The sequence below is a fragment of the Onychostruthus taczanowskii genome, unplaced genomic scaffold, assembly GCF_017590055.1.
Source record: "Onychostruthus taczanowskii isolate IOZ18803 unplaced genomic scaffold, ASM1759005v1 scaffold127, whole genome shotgun sequence".
Lineage (NCBI taxonomy): Eukaryota > Metazoa > Chordata > Aves > Passeriformes > Passeridae > Onychostruthus > Onychostruthus taczanowskii.
This window is the reverse complement of record NW_024498429.1, coordinates 102,729-128,803: the sequence shown is the minus strand read 5'-3', so window position 1 is coordinate 128,803 and position 26,075 is coordinate 102,729. Positions and strand designations below refer to the sequence as shown.

The 26,075-nt window shown below is 39.6% G+C and overlaps 1 protein-coding gene across 2 annotated transcripts; it reads right to left on the bottom strand.

Annotated features, from left to right (window-relative positions):
- Positions 1-4,349: 4,349 nt before the first annotated feature.
- On the bottom strand, positions 4,350-19,278 carry GPATCH1 (G-patch domain containing 1). Of its 2 annotated transcripts, none has more exons than XM_041396262.1 (20): positions 19,173-19,278; positions 18,101-18,235; positions 17,816-17,901; positions 17,274-17,434; positions 16,809-16,906; positions 16,617-16,675; positions 16,043-16,288; positions 15,133-15,280; positions 14,112-14,191; positions 12,920-13,124; positions 12,079-12,366; positions 10,123-10,304; positions 9,640-9,767; positions 9,244-9,377; positions 8,753-8,922; positions 7,848-8,058; positions 7,031-7,141; positions 6,448-6,572; positions 5,793-5,938; positions 4,350-4,648 (listed from the first exon to the last, which is right to left on the bottom strand). In XM_041396262.1, exons 1-20 carry the CDS (start codon positions 19,249-19,251, stop codon positions 4,627-4,629), a joined length of 2,814 nt encoding a protein of 937 aa, XP_041252196.1. In that variant the 5' UTR covers positions 19,252-19,278; the 3' UTR covers positions 4,350-4,626. The 2 variants fall into 2 exon arrangements, with proteins under 2 accessions (XP_041252196.1, XP_041252197.1); XM_041396263.1 differs by having other exon boundaries at positions 7,848-8,055.
- Between the last annotated feature and the right edge of the window lie 6,797 nt (positions 19,279-26,075).

The following is a 26,075-nucleotide window of genomic DNA, read 5'->3' as shown; positions in this document are numbered from 1 at the left end:
CTTCCCATTGTTTGTTTGTAAAGACAAATCTCTCTCATTCCATAACTCATCCAATTTTCAATGAGTGGAACCCTTCCCACTGTTTATCTCTCGGTATCTAGCTCTGTTTACCAGCAGACCCATGGTTTGTTTGTAAAGACAAGTCCCTCATTCCTTTCACCTTCCACAGACACACCTTGGGCAGTGCAAAAGCCTCGCAGACTACACCCAACATGGACCATGGCATGAGTTTCTCAGACAGGTATAAGTTTGGTCTGTTTACATATCAGAGGTTAAGTGTCCAGTTATAGCTTCAGGTAGTGAAGTCACATTCCCCTGGTTTGCTTCCCCCCCACTTCACTTACATTTATACTTTTCAGGCCTGAGGCTGTGTTGACCTTGGTTCTGAGGATTGTTTAGTCTGACCAAAATGTGAATGGAGCTTACTAACACTTTATATGCAGCTCAGAGTTATACACTAATGCATTGCAGGATCTGAGAAAATACAAAAGCTAAAACTTAAGGCATCACCACTTAAATGTCATTTTGTTTTGATTCAGCAGCAATCCACAGACTGCTGAAGTGCTGAGGTGATGACCCACACTGAATTACTGGCTCATTTATCATAGAATCATTTTAATTGGAAAAGACCTCTAAGGTGATGAAGTTCAACCAATAACCCACTGCTGCCAGGTCCACCACTAAACCTCATCCCTTAGTGCCACATTTATAATCCCTCCCTTTAGACCCCTCTGGGGATGATGACACCACCACTGCCCTGGGTAGCCTGTTACAAACAAGTCTTTGTATGAAGAATTTTTTTCAAATATCCAAATTAAGCCTCCCACGGGGAAACCTGAGGCCGTGGTACTTCTCCACCACCTTCTATCTACTTACCCTATTAAACACAAATTATTAATTTAAGTGATTTCAGGAAAAGGGCTGTCTTCCTGTTGTTTCTGTGGGACACTCAAAACATAACCAGTCCTAACCCATAAATAAAGCTTTGAAGTAAAGCATCAAAAGAAGTGTGGCCAGCATGGTCAAGGAAGGTGATCCCTTCTACTCAGCTCTGGTGAGATCCCAGCTGGAGCACTCCTCCAGCTCTGGGCTCCTCAGCACAGGAAAGGCAGGAAGGTGTTGGATCAGGTCCAGAGGAGGCCACCAAGATGATGAGAGGGCTGGGGCTCTATTTTGTGGAAGGACTGAGATAATTGAGGTTGTTCAGCCTGGAGAAGCTTTGGGGTGACCTGACTGGGCCTTTCCAGTACCTGGAGGGAGCTTGCAAGAAAGATGGAGAGAGACTATTGACAAGGGCCTGAAGTGACAGGAAAAGGGGAAATGGCTTCAGACTACAAGAGGGTAGGTTTAGATTGGTATTAGGAGGAGGTGCTCTGCTGTGAGGCTGGTGAGGTGGCCCAGAGAAGCTGTGGCTGCTCCATCCCTGGAAGTGTCCAGGGTCAGGCTGGACTGGGCTTGGAGCAGCCTGGGACAGTGGAAGGTGTCCCTGCCCATGGCAGGGATTGGAACTGGATGATCTTTAAGGCTCCTTCCAACCCAAACAATTCTGTTTCTATGAAGTTTTCTAGTAAAACAAATAAAAATACAAATCAGGATTTACAAATGGATTATGGTGCCCACCTGACTGTAAGCATTCACCATGAGGACTGCTGACATACAGAGTAAGATTTCAGAGTATCACAGTCATCATACCTTCACCTAGATAAACCATCTTCCATTTCCATGATTAACCTAATTTCTACAATCAGATTTTTGTTTGTGTAAGTACAAAGAAATTTTACAATCAGTCAGAAAGTAGGCAACATAAACTCCACGATGTGTTCTTCCATTTGTCTTCAATATGGGAATAAAATCTTGTATGTCTGAGTGTAACTGCCCTTTTTGACACCAAGTGTCAAATCTAGAGCTGCTCCCTCACAAGGGTTTTCACTGGAAGGAGCTGTCCTGCTAACTCGGCAGCCCTTGATAACAGGCAAAACTTGAAAGTAAATTAATTTTTCATTTTTTCACTTATTTTCTCAGTGTGTGTCAATGTACTGACACAGAATGATTAGGAATGTCTCTAAGATCAAAGAAAAAAAAGATCAAAGCTCCTGTGTGTTCTTATTCTATCGAGTCAAAAAAGTCTTGCAGTCAGAACTGCCCTTCCAGACGTACCCATCTTTGTCTGCTGCATGCACAATTAATCTTTGTTTTCCAAAAGATGTGTGCACTGCCAGTTCACAGAGATACTGTTTGTTGTCAAGAAGAACTTCAAATGCTTTCTCAGTACAGCCAGTCATTTGGTATCTACTCTTTCAAAGGGAAAAAAAGAGAATGCCAGAGTGAAAATTGTCAGGGCTGGCCTAGTCCCCCATGATCCAAATCCACCATACTCTCCTGAATTCTAATTGCTTCAGCTGTTCCTGCAAGGGAAAAAAAATTAGGCTTGTCTTAATATCACATAATCTTGCCTATACATTGCTGTCAGAAAGTTCCCAATACTCAGGGAAATATTTTTAGATAGATTCTGAAAAATAAGTATTACTCAACAAGTGTTAAAGAAAACTTCCTTAACTAAAAATTAGGTAAAATTTCTTAAACAGAAGTTAGACACTTCAGACAAGTGGCACATTGTAGCCTTTTCAGCAAAAAGAACATTCAAGGATCTATTATACTTTTAAAAAATTAACGGATTATCTTCTTATTTTCTGGGTTAGAGTTCTGGGTTGATTTCAGTTTTCTTACACATAAGAGAGCTGAATAGCATTTTGCTGAAGACAGAAAAATAAAAGTTCCAGTTCTGAGTTCAGACAAAGCAGGAAAGTTATTAAACTGTACATGTGTGTACACTAACACACTGAGGCACTTATTTGTAAATCTCCAATCTACAATATCTGCTTACAGTTGCCATGTGTTTATTTACTCATCATTAGAAGATGTGACTTTTTCCTTCTACGTTTCCTGGTTTCTCTGAGCTAGCCATCCACGCAGCTCTTGGCTAACATAGTGCTGCTAAGCTGAACCTTGTCTGGGCTTTTTGTGCTTTTGGGCTTCTTGGGCCTTTTCAGTATGCCTGAAAAAGCTCCTGGTTATGACAGAAACCTAGCACTGCACAGCAGGAAATCAACATTTTAGATACTTCATTAAATTATTTCATCTCAATTAATATGACATTAATGCACTAGTACTCATACCCATGCTAAGATGAAGTCATGGCTCCTTAACGTACGCAGACCTCAGTGCCTGCAATCTGCTTAGCACAGGGTCGCTTGCCCAGCACTCGGGGGTTCACATAACCTGAGTTTAGCCCACGAGGGGGAGTGTGAAAGCACCAACCACAGGAGAATGGATCCCGAGTTCACTTGACAGCAAAGCTCACATCCTTGATACGGCCTTGGAGCAGATTTACTCAATCTGCTTGAGAAGAAAAAAAAAAAAAACGCTGATGGATGGGGACTGTGTTTTAATTTTTCTGGGTATTTGTTTTCAAACTCTTCTTTGTCTCAAAGAAAAAAAACCACCCCACTAAAAAAAACCCCAACTTTAAATCTCATGAAGTCTCTCAAGTCTTTCAAACACTTGTTTCCTTGATTCTGGCCCATCAAAACGCAGCACGTCGAGCTCTTAGGCCACGTGTTCCAGCCAAGACACATTTTGGCAAAGATATTTTGAGAAGTCTCTTCTTCACTCATTTGGGAGCTTGCTCATGACTCTCAAGCATGTGTTTGTGTGGACAGAACTAGCAAACACCAGCTGCCACAAGCATTAACCCCGTACAGAGTCACTCCATCCCTGGGCTGCTCACGGGCAGGGCCCGGCCCCCCAGCCTGCTGCCCTTCCCCAGCTCCTGCCAGGGCTCCACGCTGCCCCAGAGCTGCTCCCCACCACCTCACTACTATTTCATGGCTCATATTTAAATTATTCTACAACATGACAACTGCAGACAAGAAGCAGCATGAACAGTTTTCTTTGTAACTACATAAAATGAGGCAGTTTATAATCATACATCATCTTTTAGCTCATCAGCTGTGATAATTTATGTGAAATGAACTGTACAGGGCCAGCACTTGGGCTTGATGATCCTGACAGGTCCCTTCCAACTCAGCATATTCTGTGATTCTGTCAAAGGTTATTGGTTTAGAGCTGCTGTTGTAAATGTTAGACAATTTGGAGAGGTAAAAATAACAGCTGGATACTCAAAAACTGCAATGTGAAATTCTACATTAGATGCAATAAAAATAATTACACCCAATAAAAATTTTACATTGCTTTAGTTTTAACTTCCTAAATTAACTCAGACTGAAATTTACTCTCCAGTTTTAGAGGTCCTAGGCATAACAAATTATCACTATACAAAACTTGTTTGTAATAATAAAATTTATTAAAATGCTTTGTTTTATTAAATAAAACAGCCTGCAGTATTTCAGATTATTATGCACAGAAAGGGATCTTTTCAATGTTCTATAATCCATACATGATGAACTCATGAAACATCATAAACATACGCACATTTACTTTCAAAGAAATTCAATATGAATACTGTCTCTATAGTGCTTCACATTATACACCACTGATCTACCATCACAGAGGAGATCAAAAATTTGAGATCAAGTCACACAATACTGAAGAATGCAAGAGAGCTCTTCAATACTGAAGTTGTTTTAATCTGAAAGGGAGGAAAAAAAGGAAGAAGGTCACTCAACAGTCGCACACCACATTAGGAACATTTCACTACCTGAGCAGTTTCTTAAACCTTATTTGCAGAGAGAGAGATCTGAGTTGCATCAGATAAAAACATTTTCTCAGTGATAAGAGACATGCAAATGTGAAGATTCCAGAACAACTTCTTGTACAAAGAAATCTGTTTTGTGCAAAATGCATAAAAACATATTTCAGCTATTCAGAAACCCAAGTAGTAGCTTGTTTTTTGATATGAAAACACCAATTCATAAGTGACACAGTTCCAAAGGAATGCAGGCAGAGTCCTTTCAAATGCCAGTAGATACCTGCCCATTCCACTCCACACCTTGACCCCAGTCACTCTGCCATGAGAGCAGATGGATGTGGTATCCACAACACCTTGAGACCTCTCCTTCAGCTAGCCAGAGACACTGGACAGAAGCCAATGCAGCGACTGTCCCACATGGGACATTTCTGAAGCTGACTGTCATCTGCACTAGAGACAGTCAGGCTTGTTCTACTTTACTTCCAGTGTGTGCAAGATACTGTGAAATGTGCTTTTCTGATTTTCACATTTATGTCAGCACTATCTTCAAGTGTCTAGTTTATAAAAATGTAATAGCACAGTCTGCATTTAGAAGACATGTCCACGGCTCAAGTGTTGTTCTGCTTGCTTCACTGTCCCTTGCTGAGGCATTGGTGCCACACAACAGATCTGTCTGAATGGAATCTTGGCAGACAATGTTTCTTCCAATGTTCCCAGGTCAAGAGAAGTACATAAATGAAAATATGAGTTTCCACTTGCACTAGTTCAGTTTTTAATTCCAATTCAAAATACCTTCCAAAAATACCAGTCATCTTGAATTATAATGTCCATTACCTCTGCTAGGCCTGTGTGTTTAGTGGTCTTTACCTTAATAGGCTTCTATCCTAAAATTAATTACCCTCTAGATTAAAATGTCTAATATTTGTACTCTTTCCTCACCAAAGTGAGCAATATTTTATCATCATAAAGAAACTGGCCTATTCACATTTGCTGCAAATAGGTCCACTAGAATGACAATGCATAAATTGATGTTTTAGTTATTCACTGTAAAATTTGCAAGTGTTTAAGTAACCTTTCTGCTTACCTTCTAAGAAGTTCTTTAGGTGACAAGCCTGTAGTATCCATATCACTAAGGCTGTCACTGCTATCTGTAGTGTCAGAGCTGCTGTCTTTTTCTGATTTTTTATTCTTGTGTTTTCCTTTGTTTTTCTGCTTCTTATGCTTCTTTTTCTGTAAAAAGAACAGAAATAATCCTTTATATCCTTGTGAAAGACTTGGATTTTTCTGAATGTCAACAAAAGAGAAAAGTTAATTTCAGTATGGACTCAAAGCTTAACTGAAACAGAACACCCATCAATGACTCTTTTCCAGTACTCAGACTAAGGTTAAAAAAATTATAAGCCAAAATTCATTTAATCCAAGCACTCAACTCTCCCTAAAGCAGATGTTTCATTACAGTTATTTGAATACAGGGCATGAATGCAATTCCCAGAATGTGTCTGGCATCTTCCACAGAGAACACAGAACTACCCACAATATTGTCCCTGTAGTCACATATGTGCATATGGAAAAAGCATCATAGCAGGACAATTTTCTGGTTTCAAAACATCAACAAAATTCTGTTGCTTAAATTCTAGTCTCAGTATATATTTTTTCTACAACCAAGCATGAGTAATAAAACATTTTGAAAGGCAGATCAAAGAATCAATAAATCAGAAATTAGTATTTAAATTTATTACCTTTTCCTTTTTGCGTTTGCGTTCTTTCTTAGTCTTGTGCCTCTCTCTGATTTTCCTATGCTTTTCTTTCCTACTAGGCCCAGGAAAAGTTGCTGGCACCTCTGTTTGTTGTTGCCAAGTAGTGCCTAAAGTACAAAGCAAATGCATAAAGAATAAAAAAAAGCCCAACAAAAAGAGGGTCATTTGGTTATTACATTCTGCATTACATTTAACCTAATATGACAGTAAACAAACACAACTTTAAAAAGGAAATTACATGTCTAAAACTCCTACCTGCAACATCCCTATTGTAGTTACATGCCTTTGCAATCTGTTAAAAAATGAAATTGCAAGGCTGTCCTCTATTTTCACATCCACTTTTTATCATTACCTCTATAGTTAAAACAAACCTGGTACACAAGCAAAGAGGTTCCTGTTGGTGGGTCACAGCATGGCAACAAAACATTTGGTGATGCCTGTTTACATAACACACATTTCAGAGATAGATGCCTATTCACACATTTTTTTTTAAAGAGAGATACCATGTATTTTATATACAATTTCAATGTGCAGGATTTATACTCTATATGCTTACAGAACCTACCAGAAGAAAAAGCTGGTGGCAACTTTGGTCCAAATTCCTCTGTTGCATCCAGCTGCTGCTTTGAAGTAGGCACTGAAGAAATGCCAGAATCAGCTGGAGCATTCGCACTCTCTATGAAAAAAAACAAGACTTGCTATATTTAAAAGGAAAATAAGAAAATACTTTTTCCAAGAAGTGTTGAAGACAGTTCAAGGAGGCTTTCTAAAAAGCTTTAAGAAAGCAAACTGATCAGCATCCTCTATCTCTATGAACTGCTTTGGCCAACTGGGTAGCTGACATTCTGAAACATGTCGACATACTGTAAGTTTTTTCTTTTAAATCAAAATTTACCTTTTAAACTATAAATTATTAATTCAATTGCTATTAGTGTATTTGTTTGCTTCCTTTTGTAACTACTACTTTTCCATTACTCAGAATGAATAAAAAACTCCATGAGATGTGTAAGGTTAATAATCACTACAAGTTAAATGTTAATAGAACCAACTGTGACAGTAAGTGAACAAAGTATTTTCATTTTAAGTATGTTCTTACACTAGATGTTTTGCTCCCCCTCACTGCATAGCAGGCATATTCCATACAGCAGTTTGCTTGTAAACTCCACACAAATGGTACATGGCAATGCTAGTAACACTGTAACATGCAAGGCCTTATTCAGTGCTGTATTGTTGGCATTTTCTACACAACCAGCTCTGCTCATCTCTGATGATCTGCACTGGTTAGCACTGTCCTAACAGTCCAAGAACATGCCATTCAAAAATGGAACTTTTACAAGGTATTTATTTTATGTTCATAAAAATGAACTTCCAGTAAATACTACCTTGTAAATTAGAGGAAGAACTGTCTGCTACATCAACTTGCTTGGTGGTTTCTGACTGTCTTTCTGAAGTACTTGGTTGCTGTTCTTCATCACTCTCTTCTTCAGAGGAAGATGATTTTTCATCTGAGGAGCTCACAAAGATGGCCTTAAATAAGTCCATGGGTGGTCGTCTGCTTTCTTCCTCCTGATTCTTATCTTCATCAGCTACCTGCTAAACAGCACCACAACAAACTGTATTTAAGCACTACAGAAACCAGCAATCTCTCTCTGATAAGGAGTAACTTCAGGCATGCTGACAGGTATTTACAGACCATTTGGATGGCACAACAGCTGTGAAATAAACAATCTTAGTCGCAAATAGTAAAGCTCTGAAATGCTGAGGAACTAAGCCAGTGTCCTATGAAGTGTAGTGCAGTTTGTGAAAATAGATCCCCAGGTATTATAAATTCTAATTCATTAATTCAAACTTTAATTATATAATACTAAATTTAAGCAAAAGGAAACATCTATCTGTCTCCCCAAAATATGCACTCTCTTCTATGGAAAGGAGAAATAAACACAATCTCTGCCTGTGAGCAGTGGTGGTAAAGCTACTGAATTTAGTTCCCAGACTACTGGGCTACATTTCTTCTTCTCTTAAGCCCTACTTCAAGTATAGTCAGAGGTAAGGGGCAAAGATCTTGCATCCCAGAATTATAACCTCAAAGTTCTTCAAAATGCCATCTCATGCCTTTGCTCATCCTGAGTTGGGCAAACTGATCTGTATTCCTATATTAACAATTTATATTAACATATATATAACAATATTAACATACATAAACAACTCATGTATTAACCCATCTTATTTCTGGGTTGTCAAGGCTTACAGCTATTCCCTTTAAGTTCAAACTCTGTTGTAAACTCACCACAGTGGGAGGAGTTTCAGTTGTCCCAGTTCCACATTCTTCTTTTGCTGGCACAGGTGGCTGCTGCTGAGCATCAGCTTTTGATCTAGCTAGACTAATGAATTCACTGATAGAATCCTTCTTCTCCTTCTCTTTATCTGACACATCCCACCTTGAAGATTTCTTTGGTTCTAAAACATTCAAAATATTCAAATCACCTGCATGCCAAATTGTTCTGCATTTCATGGCATTTTAAATTACTGTGCTTTTTCAGTTTGACATTTTTAAACCTTTTTAATGAATACTTGACCTATAAATGTCTTTTAGGTAGAAGAAATTAGCTTTGTATCATTAGCTTCAGTTTTTATGTCACTGAATTTTTATTTTTAATTCCTTTGTTTGGGTTTTTTTAATGAAAAAAAATCATGTGGCTAGGCTCTCAAAGGAAAAGATGCCTTTTCTGTACTATTATCTTGTGTATAGCTAAATTAATAAAGTAACAACAAACTTACTGTTGAGACTGTTACTCTCTTGGATCTTTTCATTTGTTGCTTGAGTTACAGATGTGGTGGGCTCAGGCACAGTTAAGAAATTGAAAACAGAATACTTGTCTCGTTTCACTTTTGGCAAACCCACTACAGAAGAACTAGAGGGAAATAAAATTGTTTACTGATTATTGAACACAGAAAAGTTCTCAAATTAGCTACAAAAACCTGAACTGCTACAGTAGTCCTTCAAATGCATGCTATTCTATCAGAGGTCAAAATATTTTGTGACACAAATAAAAACTTTGGGCATTTCTGTATTACCTTATGACACAAGAAATCATCAACCCAGATTTTCCACAAGCAAATGAAAAACTCAGAAATTATAAGAAGTTTTAAAAATACAAGTGTCAATTATCTTACTCAGGATATGGATCACGAACATTAAATCTTTTACACAGCAACTTGTCAGGATGCCATTCAAAGTTGTCTCTTGTGAGTTTGCCAAACATCTTCATCTTCACAGCTGTTTCCTTATCATCAATATCATTCTGAAACAGTCAAAACATTTATAGCTGATAAATAAATTTTTTTAAAGAGAGATATAATATATTTTATATACAGTGTCAATGTGCAGAATGTACACTCTTTAATTTACAGAATAAATTGCAGAATTTACACTCAACCTTACTGAACTGTTGTAAGATTTATGAACAGGATAAATCCATCAATATTTAAATGCTGTTTAAGGAATCACTGCTCTGTATGCACCGAGCGTTTTCAAAAGCTGCTAAACAAAAGGGCAACAAAATAGGGACATATCTTCCTAAGAGCTTAAAAGAAAAAGAAAGGGCTAAGGCAACAACTGCAGCTCCAATGCATTCAAAGCCTGCAGGCAGCAAATACCTCTTGGTCTCGAGGAACTTCAACTTTGTCAACATCGTCTTCGTACTTGGCGCGGGTGAATCTGGACGACAGCGTGGAACTGGAGGATCTGTAGAAAAGCGCTGCACGGAAGAACTCCTCCTGCTCCCTGCCTCGCTCCCACTCCGCCATGTTCTGGTCAAAAAAGCGCTCCAATCTTTCTCCTGCAACATGAGGAGGGAAACGTTTAGCGGAGATGGCAGCTCACTTGGGGTCAACACTTTTCAAACAAAAAAATAAGGCAATAAGCAAGTGTTCTTGTAAGGATTTAATGAATATTTATCTTAAGGGTAGTATTAATCTCAACTGTGTTAATCCCATGGAGGTAGTTTTTCAAGACAGCAAGAATGACAGCATTTGCCAAATGCAAAATTGGTATTTTAAGTAATTTTACTGGTAAAACTGATTCCTTACTCATTGCCCTTTAAGGAATGTTCAAAATACTTAATGGATTTAACGGGTGATTAAAACAAAAAGTATAACCCAAAGCTTTATCAAATAACTAAAACACAGAACAAAAGAATTTAAGCCTGGCTGTGCTTTGGTAACTTGCTTTCAGGTCTATGAAGTGCCCACTGATAAATACAGAGTTTGCACACAGGTTTACAGCAACAGGTTCAGTTTGTCTCCCAAAAGGAAAAGGAAATGGCACCAGCCAAGCAAATACACTTACAGTAAAACAGACCTTTAACCATTCCAGTTATTTATACATTTCTACATTTTCATCATAATGACTAGGGAGGCACTTAGTCATAATACAGTCATAACTGGGAATACTCCACCCAGGGAAAACCCCAGTCCTGAGCAGAAGAACTATGGATTCAAAGCTCAAGTAGTCTGTCCCAAGGCGGTAACCAGAAGAGGACACTGACCAGAAAATATTTATTTTATATAATGAAAAGGACTTAAAAAAAGACAAAAACCAAAAAAAAAACCCAAATCACAACTAAAACAACAAACCCAGGTTTTCTACCTGTCACTATATGCTTTCCTCTGTCAAATTTCCCTGGAGTCCATTTTCTTCTTCCCCAATAGCCCTGTCTACTTCAAAATTTGGGAAAAACCAAACCCTTTTTTATTAAGTTCATTTCAAGGCAATTTAAAGTCATGGGCTGATGATGAACTCCCTAGATCAATTTCAGCTTCTCATGCCTTACAGAAAAATCACAGAACTGGAGAACTCATCACAAGGCATCACAAGTACCTGGTTTAATCTAAGATACACCACATTTAATTAGTATCATTTAGTATCATTTAATAGCAAAAACCTAAACAAAATGGAAGGAGACTGAAACAGCAGGAAAAGAGATATGAAGGAGGCTTGGATGTTCTTTGGTTTTGAGTATGAGCTCTGAAGGATGCTGTGTTTATACAGTCATAAATCTTTCTGAGCAGAACATAAGTGACAGCAGAAGTCTGAGTATCTGAAGGACATACAATACAAGCTTTGACAAGTGTGGAATACTTCATTCACTTTAGGGTTCTTATCCTCCCCTCGTGCAGAGGGTATGGGGTTTCTTCTGATTCTACTGTTACCCAATCACCCTTCTGCCTTTATATGATCCATCAGTCTAACTCCTCAAAGAGAAACAAACTAAATTAAAAGGCTTGTTCCACTGACCAAAGCTGAAGTGTACCTTGGCAACTGAAATAAGGGAAATCCAGGAAATGAAGCAGAACTGAACTTCTGCTACATCACAGAAGTATCAAATGTAATGCCTAAAATCAAGACTTGCTGACAACTGAATAACTGAGCAGTTCTCTTGAAATCAACAGGACTAAGTATCAGTAAAGATTTCTGTTAACATTGGTCCTGAAAAGAAGTAAAAGGAGAAATGCTGTGGAATTCAGGAAGAGAACTCAAAGCCAATATAAAATGCATTGGGGAAAAAAAAAGGGGGGGGTAGGGGAAGGAAAAAAAAATAAGAAATATTTTACCTTTTTCTCCTTGTTTAAGACTTTTCACAAAATTTTCGTATCTTTTTTGTTTTTCTGGATTTTTTGCAAATGGTTTGAAGTCACTAGAACCAGCATTTGCTAACTGCCCCCCCAGCAGCATCTGCCATTTGTGAGCAGCATCTTCTGGGGAGGCCAACTGGAATCTGCTACTTGGTGACTGCTGAGACACTGGTTTTGCTTTCATTTGTTGTTCAGATGCTTGTTTCACTTGTTTGAGTCTTTCTCTATCCTTCTCAGACAGATATTCCAAAACAGAAGGAGCTGGACCTAAAGCAGAAGAAAAGCAGTAAAAGACAAAGAGAAATGAAAAATCACTAGAACTATTTCTTCCACTTTAGTAGAAGGAAAATCCCTACCACATGTATAAATTCAGATAAAATGCTCTCAAGCAGAAATTAACAATAAAATGGCATACATGGCAAATAAAAATTTGGCCACTATTACATTTTTTATGCTATTTACATAAAACTTGATAAAGTTTACTATCATAGATACAAATGTGAGCCATAGTTACAAATTATCTTCTTAGTATATCTAAATGTATTTCAGTAAAACATTTCACAGAAAAAAATATCACATCCTACTATATTCATAGAAGGCCACAACCCTGCCAAACAAAACACAATCCAACACACACTTTTTGTCTTTAAAATATTTAAGTAAATGAACATTACAGACAGTTATATCAACAATTCACCTGCTGAGATGAAACTGAACACTGTAACTAGCTATAGTAACTAGACTGGATATATTTATGTTACAAAATAAGCACCCAAGGCCAGACCAAATTCTTACTGGACATGGTCACATATCTAAATACCTTTCAGCTCAGCCTCTCCCAGCTGTTCCCTCCTCTGAGCTGCATTCAAAGTGTGCCTGCTCTGGTGTGCTGGATCACTCTCCAGTTTCCCAGTTGACTCCTCCAATGCCTTCTGTAAGTGGCAGCTTTCATTCCCAGCTGCTAGCACAGGTCGAAAGTAATGGACTGGTCTGTAGTTTCGTGGCAGGCTAGGCGGGGGATAAATCTGGGGGCAAAAGGGGCGACAGAACAAAAACCCACTGAGAGAGAGAGAGAGAGAGAGAACTTTGTATGCAACACTTACAAATGTGCTTCAGAGAAAGTCAGCTCAGCCTCAGAATTCCTCAATTTACATCTTAGCAGTAGAAACAGATAGTACAAGCTAGCAATTCCTATAGACCAGTCAGTGGCGTTCTAATACAAACTCTGCAAACAAATATATTTCGAACTATGAAAAAATATAAAAACGTGCACATTAAGTGACAGAAAAATTAACAAGATTCTTAGGATGCACTGCTTTTATTTGAGAAAACACCTTTTAATATTGTTTACTATTTTTTTTTAAACAGAAGTCAAATGATTTAATCAATTGAACTACTGACTACTTCCATGCTTACTATATTTTAACATCTTTCCCCACATTCTTCACTCAAGCTGTTATTTAAAGGGTTATCTCTGTGCTCCCTACAGGATGGGATTTTATATACCACACAATTATTCTTCCTCAGAAGGAGGACCCTATCATAAAATTGTTTATCATTCTAATTTATGCAAATATTTATGGTATAAATTATGTAAACCTGAAGACAGGACTAAGACATTGCCACCAAAATAGCAAAGTGGACAAAGCATGAGGCCTGCTTTTTACAGAAAAGTGAATGGTACACGTGAAAGACCTAGAACCAAAATATGTAAATTATTTTTTTTCAAATTAAACCATTCCTCCAACTTTATGGAAAGTAGCAGTGAATAGTGTGGAAGGCATTTGTTCAAAGCCAGTACCCAGGCAAAATTTAAATACCTTCAGGAGTCTGATAAATTTTAGGTTTCCATTGAACAGCCCCCAGTGCTATCATTTTGTTCCTTCAGCAATTTTTACTGCTGACCAAAGTGTTTATTTCTAAGAACAGAAAAACACCGAGAAGGAGTAGTCTGCACAATTCACATGTGAATGATGTTATTCTTAATACAAAAAATATCACTATCTGCTTACCTTGATTGGAGCTGATGGTTTTGATGCCAAGGAAAAACCAGCCAGGACTTTGCCTATATATTTAAAATCTCTTTCAGGCCCTACAAAATGATTGCAGATACAATATTTAAAACATGCACATTAGGCAATTTTTTTCCTGAATGTTTTCCATATGTCACTGTCTACTGTGAGTCATAATTGTAGTTCATCTTCACCACCTTTCATTTAAAATTAAGGGTTCTGACTCTGGATTAGTATTATACAACTAAAAACTGCTCCCAGAGTGCCTGCTGAAGGTTGAACATGGCTTACAGTGAAGCAGCAGTATCCATACCGTGCACAGCTAACACCATCAGTGCCATTAATGTGTACAACCAACATGAACAGGTACTCCAGAAATTACAACAGTATTTCATGCCCTTACACAGTGCAGTAAAAATAAAGTGGCACCAAGAAACAATTTACAAAAATTATCTGAACATACTGAAATTTATCTAAAAATAAGTTCTCTTTTTAAATGCTGGGTCATATTTTGCAACTGTGATTCACAATCACTTGTTTTCTTCAGTGAAATTGAGCACTGTATCTCACAAAGCAGCATATATTGTCCTTTTGAAAATACGCTTTGAGCGTTTCATCCACACTGGGATTGTTACAAGACTTTGGAAATTATTTCTGTAATTGAACACTTCAATATAGAAGTAGGACTAGTTGAATTTTCAGATATCAAGGCTGAAAATGATAATATATGGCAAATACAGACCACATTTCTTTCTTTTTTTTCTTGTCCCATATTACACTCACTCTTTAAAGAGAATCACAGTTCTTACTTTTTTTGGATTTATACTGTTTCGGTGCTGTCCAGCCATACAAGCCATCCCCAGGCTCCTCATCCTTTAGAACTGTATCATATTTTGACAGTGTGTCAGTTGCATAAATATCATCATCTTCTTCCTCTAAAGCTCCTACACCAAAAGCCTTTTTTTTTTTTTTTTTTTTCCCCATATTACACTCATTCTTTAAAGAGAATCATAGTTCTTACTTTTTTTGGATTTATACTGTTTCGGTGCTGTCCAGCCATACAAGCCATCCCCAGGCTCCTCATCCTTTAGAACTGTATCATATTTTGACAGTGTGTCAGTTGCATAAATATCATCATCTTCTTCCTCTAAAGCTCCTACACCAAAAGCCTAAAATACATATTTTAAATGAGAAGTCAGAAGTGGAAAAACTTGTAAGCCACATATCAGAACACATCTATGGGGATGTCGATTCATCTATATAAAGTCTACAGTTCAAACATAGATACACTGGGAAAAATGTACAGCACACCACAGAAACTGAGCTGGAAAAAACCCCACACCTCAGTGAGCACAAAAGCAAACACATTCCACTCCCTTGGCAGGGAGGGACAGCAAGTTTGGTGGGTACAAGACAAGGACAGCAGACTAGTTCCACCAAAATAACATGTGCAATCTGACTAAGAGCAGGTTAAGGTCTCAAAAGGAAATAAATATGTCAGTTAACAGAGAAATTAAACAAGTAGAATTCCCAGAAAATATAAACTGACAGTGCTTCTAGATAAGAACTACAAATACCCTGGAGCAACACAAAATCTCTCTAGCTGACAGATACAGCATTACTGAAAGTACAACAGACAAAAAACAAACTAAAAACATACTGAATATGAACTTCACCTAATCAAAGTAACACAGAACATTTTTCCCTCCAGCTACTCAGAGTCAGGTAATTTTATAGCTGTCTTTTACAGTTTCAGTAAGTGAAGGCATTTGAGAGTTCTAAGGATTTTTCCACATCTTCAACATAAGTTTTTAAAAAATCCTATTCTCAAACCACACTTAACATTTCTTATAATGACTTAGGAGCTATTAACTTAAAACAAAATTTATATGGGTTTTACTAATCATAAAATGCATTAAAAATGTCCTTACCTGACCTGTAATACCTAGTTTTCTTCCTTTACTGTGTCTCAGATCACCAAGTAAATTGCTTGTTTCTTCAGAGCCACCTGTGAAAAGATTCAGGTGTTCTCTTCCAGATGCACCAAACAAGGCTTGTGAGGGGTCCAAACCCTTATAGCCAAGTCCATGGACATTCTCTTTTGGAGTCAAGTCTACAGGCATTACATCTTTTGGTGCAAAGGTCACATTCTCTGGCTGGTATTCATCCTCTTCATCCTTGTAAAAAATGAAAGTTTATGAGAGCAAATAGGACTAGAAGTTCTGTACGTTGAGCTTTTACAACATTAGTTAACATGAGCCTAGGCAAGTTTGCATTTCCTGCATTGTCTATGAACTAAGCCTTCTTATGTAGCAAAAGAAGAAACTTAGATATTAAAAACTTCCTTCACATTAAACATAGAAAGTATTTATAAACACTTTTTTAAATACTTGAAAATGCATTTCAAAATACTGTTCAAGGACATTAAAGAAGTTGCTTTGTTTTTTTAATCTGTTATGACATATTCTTACATAAGTCAACAGACCACTTCTCCCTGTTCAATACCTCAGAACCCTCAGACAGTCCAGGTGGTAATGCACAACCATAAATCTTCACAGTGGGATCTGTAAGAGACAGCATAACATCTTATTACATTAATAAAAATAAAAAGAGGGTTTAAAATCCACTTTCTGATCAGTCTATGAAAGTTAACTTTCTATTAACAAGAAAGTTAATTAGGAACTTCCCTGAACTTACCAGGTTTCTGTCTGCGTGGCTTTCTTTTGACTCGTGGTCCAATTCCTTGCCCTTCTTTCCAGCCCATTTTTCGTAACAGTTCAACCCCTACTGTTATTCTAAAAAGGAAAAAAAACAGGAAACAAACCCCAAAATTACTTCAGACCACACCTTTATTATTTGTTGATAAATAATATACATATATAATATCTGAACTTCTAGTTTTATGTCCTGCTTTAAAATCAAATCTCAAAGTGTTACTATTTGCATACACACTACCTGTCAGTTTATAAATGTTTACTTGGTGCAAGTCTGCACATTCAAAACAAAAATTCAGGTGGAGGCCACTTAGGAAATCCACTTAGGAAGATCCACTGCAGGATCTTCCAGTCTCACAATTGCAGTGGTCAGACATTACTTTTCTATGCAATACTACAGTTCTAAGTGAAACGAATGGTTTGCAAACTTTCAGGTAAATTTACTTACTTAGATGGTCCAATTAAATCATCAAATGCAGTGGTTCCTGGAATGGGAGCAACTACTCCTGCAATCTGTCTAGCTTTCTCCTTTATTCTGTCTTTAGCTTTAGATGCAAAATCATCTGTAGTTGTAATATCTTTTGGTGCTATCCCAAATTCACTAAGATCCTAGAAATACACACAAAAATGAGAACATTTAGATTAAACATTCTTCAAATTTGTACTGTAATATAAAATAATGAAAATGGCATATAACCTTCATATTCACTAATTTTCTCAATCCACTTATGCAGTTGCTTTTGCAGTAACTTTAGTGGAAGTATCTTAAACAGTTTCAAAAGTATTTGCATTTTCTGATAAAGTGAAAAGGTTGAGTTCTGGTTCTATTTTTTAATAGTGACATCACAGAAGCTTCTTAAATGAACCCATGAAATAGTCTGTAAAACCTAGTAAGATAACACTGTATACAATAAGTAATTTCAAGGTTACTTCCATTTTAGCTGTCATGGCAACTATTTACACAAGTTTTCAATTCCTTTCTAAATTTACCTCTTCATCCATGAAGTCTTCTGGTCCAAGAACTGTTCTACCTGCTCTCTTCTGCCGTGATGATACAAAAGCTGATGGTGTCCATCCTTTAAAGCACGTAAATATTTAAGTAAGGTACTTCAGTCAACATAGTATTCAAAAACAATTCAAACATTTCAACTTCACATCTTAAGCATACATAAAAAAAATAAATTTAATTACAGTCCAAAAACTCAAGGAGAAATAACTTCAGCAATACTATTTCAACTATTCACTGTATAAGGAATAGCAGGAACAAAAGCATACCTTCCTTTGTACCAACAGTGTTAAAGTAGCCAGCAGAAAAGCCACCAGTAAATGCACCATGGAAACGCTGGTATCGTCCCTTGGCATCTTTAACAGTCTGCTCTTGAAGAGGAACTGGCTTTTTAATTCGTTCACCTACAATCAAATAAACCAGAAAGTAAGACACAACTTTACATGAAGGAATTATTTCCCACTTCCTCCACGAGCCATTTCTTCCTTTCAAGTAAGAACAGGATGAAACACTAGCCACCCTGACATGGAAATCACGTTTTATTTACTTCCACTCCATTGTAACTATTCATATATACCACTGATAAAGGAAAAGCATGAAGCGTTCACATCAAAATCCTTAATTCTGCTGACTTCTGAGAACATGACAGGATTTTTTCTTGTGAAAGTAAACTTTTAAAGTATGCAAGATCTCTGGCACGATTTCTTCACATCAGTAATTGCTTGAGAAATTACACATCATTTATAAACTGAAACAAAACACAAAAACCACAGACTTTAACACAAACATTTACCTCTTTTTAACAATATTTCTTGAATAAAATGGCAGTCTCAGGAGTCACAACTGTACATTAGTCCTGGCGCTGTCCCTCTCAACCACATAAGCATCAGACTGTCAGATCAGCATAACTACGTACACCTGACTGTACTGGGTTTTTCTGGGGGGTGGGGAGGACAAAAGCAAAGACCAGCACCCAGCTCCACCCGGAGCAGCCGGCACAAGCCGCGGGGTAGCGCAGCCACAGCCGCAAGGCCCTGGGCTGCCGAGGCCTTTCATCCCCCGCTCCGCTCGCAGGCGGCTCGCCCTGTGCTGGGCCAGCCCCTCCCGCAGGACAGCACGGCTGCCGAGAAAGGCCCCACGCAGCAGGAGGCAGGGGAGGCAGGTCTGCGCTGGGCCCGCACCCCACCGCGCCTCAGACCGCCGACCGGACCGGACCGCGCAGGCCCTTCGGGACAGCCCGGCCCCAGCGCCTCACGCTGGGCCGCTCTCCAGCGCTTGCACAAGGCATTGACAGAGGGAGGGAGGGAGGAGGAGCAGACGAACCGCCCGGGGGTCCCTTACCCTCCTGCAGGGGCTGCAGCGCGCTTCCATAGCTCACCAAGTCCTCCTCCTCGCTGTCGCTGCTCTCCGCCGCCGCCATCTTACACGACGGTGGCCGCGCGGGACACGGCGGCGTCACCAGGGGGAGGCGGAGCCCGCAGCGCCCGGCACCGGGACGGCGCGGTGGGGGAGTGACACCCTGCACGGCCGGGACCCCGCCGGCGGGACGGGAGTGACACCCTGCACGGCCGGGACCCCGCCGGGAGTGGAGTGACACCCTGCACGGCCGGGACCCGCCGGGAGTGGAGTGACGCCCTGCACGGCCGGGACCCCGCCGGGAGTGGAGTGACGCCCTGCACGGCCGGGACCCGCCGGGAGTGGAGTGACGCCCTGCACGGCCGGGACCCCGCCGGCGGGACGGGAGCGGCGGCATCGCCGCGCGCCCCAGAAGCCCTCAGCGCCTCTCGGCCTCACGGCGGCGCTGGGGCTGCCCGCCGGGCACAGCGCAGCCCTCTCGGTCCCGCTCTGCGGCAGCGCATGGCGGGGCCGCAGCCCGGCCGGGCGCACGGGTCCCTCCAGCGCGGCTGTTTGGCTGGAAAAGCCCCAGCGGTCCAGGAGCTCTGCGGGGCTGCCGTGTGTGGGTCCAATTCATCGGTCCGAAACGCTGACTGGTGTCCATACAAACTACCCAGCTACATAATGTCAAACTCCCGCTCGTCAGCAGCCGTGCGGTAACCCTCGAATCATCGAGTGCACAGATCAGCCCCCTCAGACTCGGGGCTAGGAAAAGGGCAGCAACGACTCTGACCAACAGGTTTCATCTAAACCAAGGTGTAAAGCGGACTCCACCTTGAGTCAAAATCAACGGAGTTGCGGATTTCGTTGTACACTTAAGCAAATACATGGCAAAACTTGCCTAACCGCGTTGTCTTGTTCAAAAAGAATTTGCACAGAAATCGGGGCAGAAGTCTGGGCGTTCAAACCTTCCCTCAAAGAGCTTCATCCCTGAAGGCTTTCAGGAATCTGAACCTCCTTGGGAAGTCCTGTATCGAGAGAGAAACGTTTACTGAATGTATTTTGTACAAAGACCAGTATTCACCAGTAGAACCCAGGTGTTCAAAATTTGATTTGATTTCCACTGTTACCCCCTTCCCCCCCCCCAAACAAAAAAAAAAAAAAAAAAAACCGCTTCGAAAAAACCAAACGCTTCGGTTTGTCCTGAATATTGTATCAGTCCACACCAGTTTCTTTTAAATCCTTGAAAATAAAACATAATCTTCAGCGATTCCTTCCCTTAGCAGGTACTTCTGTGTGCTGTCCGTCCCAGTATTCCTCCTCCTTTGTTTACATGGAACTGGTTTCTTTGGCAGTGAAACTGCCGGAGTTTCACGTGACTTCAGGTTTCCATGGGAAATATTTCCGCGGTTCCATGCAAAGAGCGACTTCTCCGTTTCATCCAGGTCTCTAATTCACTTAGAAACAACACAGGAGAAGCCACAGACACTACCTGCATTCTTTTCTCAACATTACTAAGCACTTAGCTAGAACATACAGTGGCAAACGAGTTGTTAGCATACTTGCCGTTTCTCTTTGTTTATGAAAGAATTATTCCCGAATAGTCGATGCTGTGTGACTTTGACTTAACACGCCGGCTTAAATAAACATTTTTTGCACAATGCTAACAGAAAATCTCTTGAGTGTTTTGTCTGATCAGTTCAAAGAGTTGAGGTAATCAAATACTGAAGCTTTTTTTCCGTTAAGGCTTTTCTCAGATTAGAATCACTTTTACATCCCAGCGGTATTTCCTTTTCCATGGTAAACTCTCTCATTTACAATTATTAAACCAGGTGACAATTGCTATTTGTAGCTGTTATATAAGACAATAATGCCAATGTATTTTTTTTTAATTGCAATGAAACTAAAATATTTGTAGAACTGAATAGTTTACGTTCCAAATAATGTTTTTTACAGAAATTTGTCTGGTTAAAAAAAAAAAAAAAACAAAACCACACACACACAACAACAACAACAACAAAAACAAAACCACAAAAAAACCCCTGAATTTTTGAATTAAAGTTCACATATTTGCCAGTGGATGTAAGGCTGAAATTGAGCCCTGAAGCCATAGGTGGACTTCAGGCTTTTGCTTTCCAATATATGGTTTTCAACATCTGGTTCTGTATTGGTTCATAGAGAAGATCAGGCATAGAAGTGTCTTGTTATGTCTTTTGTTGTATTATTTAAAAGTACCTCTTCAAATATATTTGTTAATTAGTTTTTAGTCATGCAAGTCACGGAAACTTCAGACTAAAATTTGTATAATCGATATGTAAAAGAAAAAAGCAAAAACTCGATTCATTTAAAGGGTTTCAAAAATCACAATAAAGGGAAAAAAAACCCAAAAAAATCATAAACACAGGAGGTATAAAAATCCCACATTTTTACCAACAATAAGACAAACTCATCTCTGCCTTAGCTTGCGTTCCATGGGACTGTTCCCTGAATATTCATCCTGCTAACTCAGGGCTGCTGTATCAGTTGACAAAATAGTCACCTGAAGGTCAGCCCCTGAGGCATTGCCTTAGCTTCTCCAAAGCTCATTTTCTTTTTTTAAAAGACTGGAAAGCAAAGAGATAATACCTATTGTTCTCAAATACCGAGACTTTTATCTGTCGATCTCGGTTGAAGGCAAGGCATTAGGTGGGAAAAGTGGTGGTGATTTTGCCCGTGTTTGGTCTTAGTTTCCACATAAACTGCAATGTCTGGTTTCCAATATGATTTCACAATAGAACAGGCAAAGCTTGTTAGTTATTTAATAGTCAATGGGATTTCAGTGAACATAATGCTGCAGTTATACGTGCAGTGAATACCTCTAAAGTGAAGAAGCAGCAGTGGAGCACTGCACATACAGCAAATCGTATCGTGCTTATACAAAGTCGTGACACTGAGTTTTTATACCATTTTCAGATTATTGTATTGTTCCTCAGTAAATTTCTTGGTAAGGAAATCTTCTACTCCATCTAGTAAATTTGTAACCGTCTCAAAGTAGATTCACATCACTGCTACTACTGTGCCTCAGGCCCTATTTTTGCAATTTGCAATATTTTTTCCCCTCCTCACAAATACTATTTGGAGAGTGGAAAAATGTCGACCTATGATCATGTTTCCTCACTCCTCACCTAGTACTTGCTTACAGTAGGCAGATATTTGCTTATTAAGAACTCCAATCTTCAGAAATAAAGGATGATACTAACTCAACTAAATCACTGCAGTGAAATTTATTGACATAAAGCCACAGGCTGTCAAGATTACTGACAAAATCTTTCTGTCTTCCTGATCAGAATCTAAGTTTAATATTCAAAGCCAACAATAGGAACAGAAATGTGTAGCCATGAGTCAGGTTCAGAATTCAAAAACTTACCTTGAGAAGCAGCAGGAGTTGATGCGTTCTTCTCCCTCCACACAGTATAATTCTAACATGCTTTTACTGGTAAGCCTGGGGGTCCCTCTGGGACAAAAGATGTCTTGTGACCCGCTGCCACCATATAGCCAAAAGGTCTGTAAAATCGGAGATAAGAAACATTGTCTCTCCAGAGAGCAGCCAGATTCCTATCTTGGGTATGGAATGATACATAACCGGTACCCCGGCAGGAAATTAATCTCCCAAACTGGGACTATTTCCTAGTGGCCAAAGAGAAGACTATTGATGGGGTTTGTTATATTCACATATTTTTTCTTATGATGAAGCAGGGGAAGAAGGAGAGGATTAACAGGAGGAGTAGAGTGATACAAACATGAGAAATATATACATATATATGTGTCTGCGGTAAGGGTGTTCAGTTTCTGGTCCCAGTTCTCATCCCTCTCACCTTTCCTATCGTGGGACAAAACATGGCACAACTCAAGATCTGCCATTACATGCCAGTTTCCAGCATGGTAATTGTCTACATCACCCGGCTGCTTTATCTGTGAAAATGCACAAAGCCAGTTAGCACCTAGTTCTGCAAAGAGCGAGGAGATGATGAGTTCTTCTGGAAAGAACTAAGAGAGATGATGCAGAGATAAGAATCAGTTCTTTCAGATTCAACACTTCATGCAGAGCCGTTTTGCCAATTGACAGGGCAACTTAAAGGACACAGACAGCAATGGAGAGAATGGTCTCATTTTACTATGAATAGCAAGGCAACACAAAAGTAAAACTACACATTTAATAAGAAAATACGCTTACAACTCAGCTTTAACAACAAATGAAAATAAGCAAGTAATGCACCTAATCATTACTATACAAGAAAGAGAACAGTAATTGAGAAAGCTAGGTCACCAAGTTACTAAATATCATAATCCAGAATCCACAATTGCAATTGCTGGTGAACCCCATTTCGTGGAGAGGACCTGGAGAACTCTTCCTGTTAATTGGGAAAATCTTACATGGTGCATCCACCCATGGGTGAGGCTTCCGAATTCGCCCTGAAAGGGAGTCCAGTTTTTATCAGCCCAAATCAGCCAGTCAAAGAGATCTGTTTATATTTTTAGCACAGAAACACCTGGGTCTGATGGCACCCTGGGCCAGAGCCCAGGCCTTGGCTGGGTGGGTTTTCCCTAAAATATCATACAAACATACCTCTATTAGTGTCAGTTGGGAAAGTTTCTTAAAATTATACATTTCTTGCAAATAAATACACAAGATTATGGGAAAGTTTCTAAAGCAGCCCGTTTGGTGGTGAACAGCTGGCATAAGTGTCTTGGTCATCTATTTTTAGGTGAGTAATACTGATGGTGTTGGTCACACAGTGCCCAGGATTGCAAGTCAGCCCTGGCTTAGGCCTGCTGCTCATTCCTCAGCACATACTGAGGTTCTTTAGATGCAAATTCTTAAGCATATGATGATTTCTTACAGATAGTCATGTCCAGTGCATCAGATCACAGAATTCACTCTCTTCTAATATTAAAAATAAATGTCAAGCAAACATCTGTATCTATACAACCCATTTTCTGAATGTATTCATCTGTATTTGTAGCATATTTTTCTCAATCTTTACAATGCAGCAACCAAGCCTTCTGACTCAGGCTGTAATCATGAGGAAGTTTGTGGTATGAACCCAACTCTATTTAGGAATTCTAACAGCAACCAAAAAGCTACTGGAGACAAGATGGAGAGAAGAGCAGGGACATGGTTTTGAACATAAATCAGGTTTTGGAATGTTCTAAGCTGCAATTTACATTCCAGGGTCAGAGAACACTCCTACTCAGTCATTACACAGCTGAGCACTTCTGAGATCATACAATCAATATGTGCCTTTTGCAAAAACATGTTCACTATATGCACACAAAACCTACAGTGACTTAGTGAAGAAACACTTTATCAGTCCTAAGGCAGTCATGATGAAATACCTTTGTTGGAGTGAGGGGAAGGAAGGCACAGTCTGATCTGGCAGCTGTGAGGGTGCTGGGTGATGTACCCCAGACACCAACGGGGAGGGAGCCTGCTCTCTTGGACTCCTGCTTTTACTGTAGAAACTTACTAGATGTGCTCACTTTGCTTTATTCAAAGAATCCACCAGCAACGAAGAAAGGCTGCGTTCTGTCACCAGCGTATGTTAGAAAATGTCTTTGGTGTTGTATCGTGCAGAAATCTCTGCAAATTTGTGTTTAACACGTAACGATGATAGTCATCATTGTTGTTAACTGAATCTCTGCCCTGACTGCAGGCTCTTAGGACTTTATTTGGAGCTGTAGCCTTTCAATGAGTTCAGTTTTCAATAAAGCCAGTGACGGCAGCAAAGGTTACATTAATGTTTTGTTAATTGGCAGATTGTATCAGCACAGCCTGAGCTGGCAAATTACTCGCCTTAAACTAGCTTCTATGTATTACATTGGAGTTTTACACCGATTTGCAAGATTTGAATTTTAAAACCCTTTTTGTCAGATAAGTTAATAGCATAACCTTTTCTAATAGCATAAAATTTAAAACATTTTTACACACTCAGATCAGAAATTGAAGCAAGTTTCCTGCTTTCACCTATTCATATTTAATACATATTTTGATCCATTCATCCAGTATCTTTAGAATTACTGGGGAAAAAAATAGCGAGATGAGAGCAAGCAAAATCACAACAAGCAAAATTCAGCTGCTTTCAAGACAGCAAATCTTTGGATCCCAATTTCTGAGTTGCTGACTCTAGTATTTTTCCTTAAAAACATGCGGTAGACACACAGTTTAACCAGCCTGCCTTGCAGAACCCTTTGGAGAACCCAGTATTTTCAAAGAACTGTTTCCACTAAGAATATAGTTCTAAGGATATTTTTTCCTTTGATAAAAGAAAAAAAGTTCTCTCTTAAATATTTTTTTTTCATTCCACAACTACACCGAAATTTAGACAAAGCTAAAAAAAAGAAAAAATAAGGCCGGGGGAGGTGGGGAGGAAGGTAGGTTTGGCAATACCAATAGAAGCATTGCATCTTTCAATGCTAAACGTGCAGGAAGCTCTGTAGGTAAGGCACGGCTAGGACTAGAAACCAGTATGGGCAAATTCCAACATTTGGAATTGGCAAGCTCTGTAGGTTAGGCACGGCTAGGAATAGGAACCAATGCTGGCAATTTCCAATATTTGTGTCCAGTAACATTTGTGAAAGCAGTTACACGAGGGAGTGTTTCAGACAGGTGGTCTCTGCAGCACGAACACTGCAGACCTCCGCAGTGTGGAGGTTGGTCCCACAGCAGTTTCCTGAGCAGAGCCAGCCCTGTCTTTCACTGAGGTACCGCTGCTCTTTTTAGGGCCCGGGCTCCGGCCCCTCTCCCGGCCATTACACAGACCAGGGTGCGGGCGGCCGGGCCCCCAGAGGGGCCAGGGACAGACCAGGGCTGCGAACCGCGGCTCGATACCCGCCCGAAAGCGGTCAGTGCCAAGTGCCCGTGTGGGCCCG

Excerpts from the sequence above, each read along its gene's own strand:
- GPATCH1 (XM_041396262.1), bottom strand. The coding sequence starts at position 19,251 with ATGGCGGCGGCGGAGAGCAGCGACAGCGAGGAGGAGGACTTGGTGAGC. Across the intron at positions 15,281-16,042 it reads AACTAGGTATTACAGGTCAG|GCTTTTGGTGTAGGAGCTTT; the intron begins GTAAGGACATTT and ends TATGTATTTTAG. Across the intron at positions 4,649-5,792 it reads CCTAAAGAACTTCTTAGAAG|ATTAAAACAACTTCAGTATT; the intron begins GTAAGCAGAAAG and ends CCTCCCTTTCAG.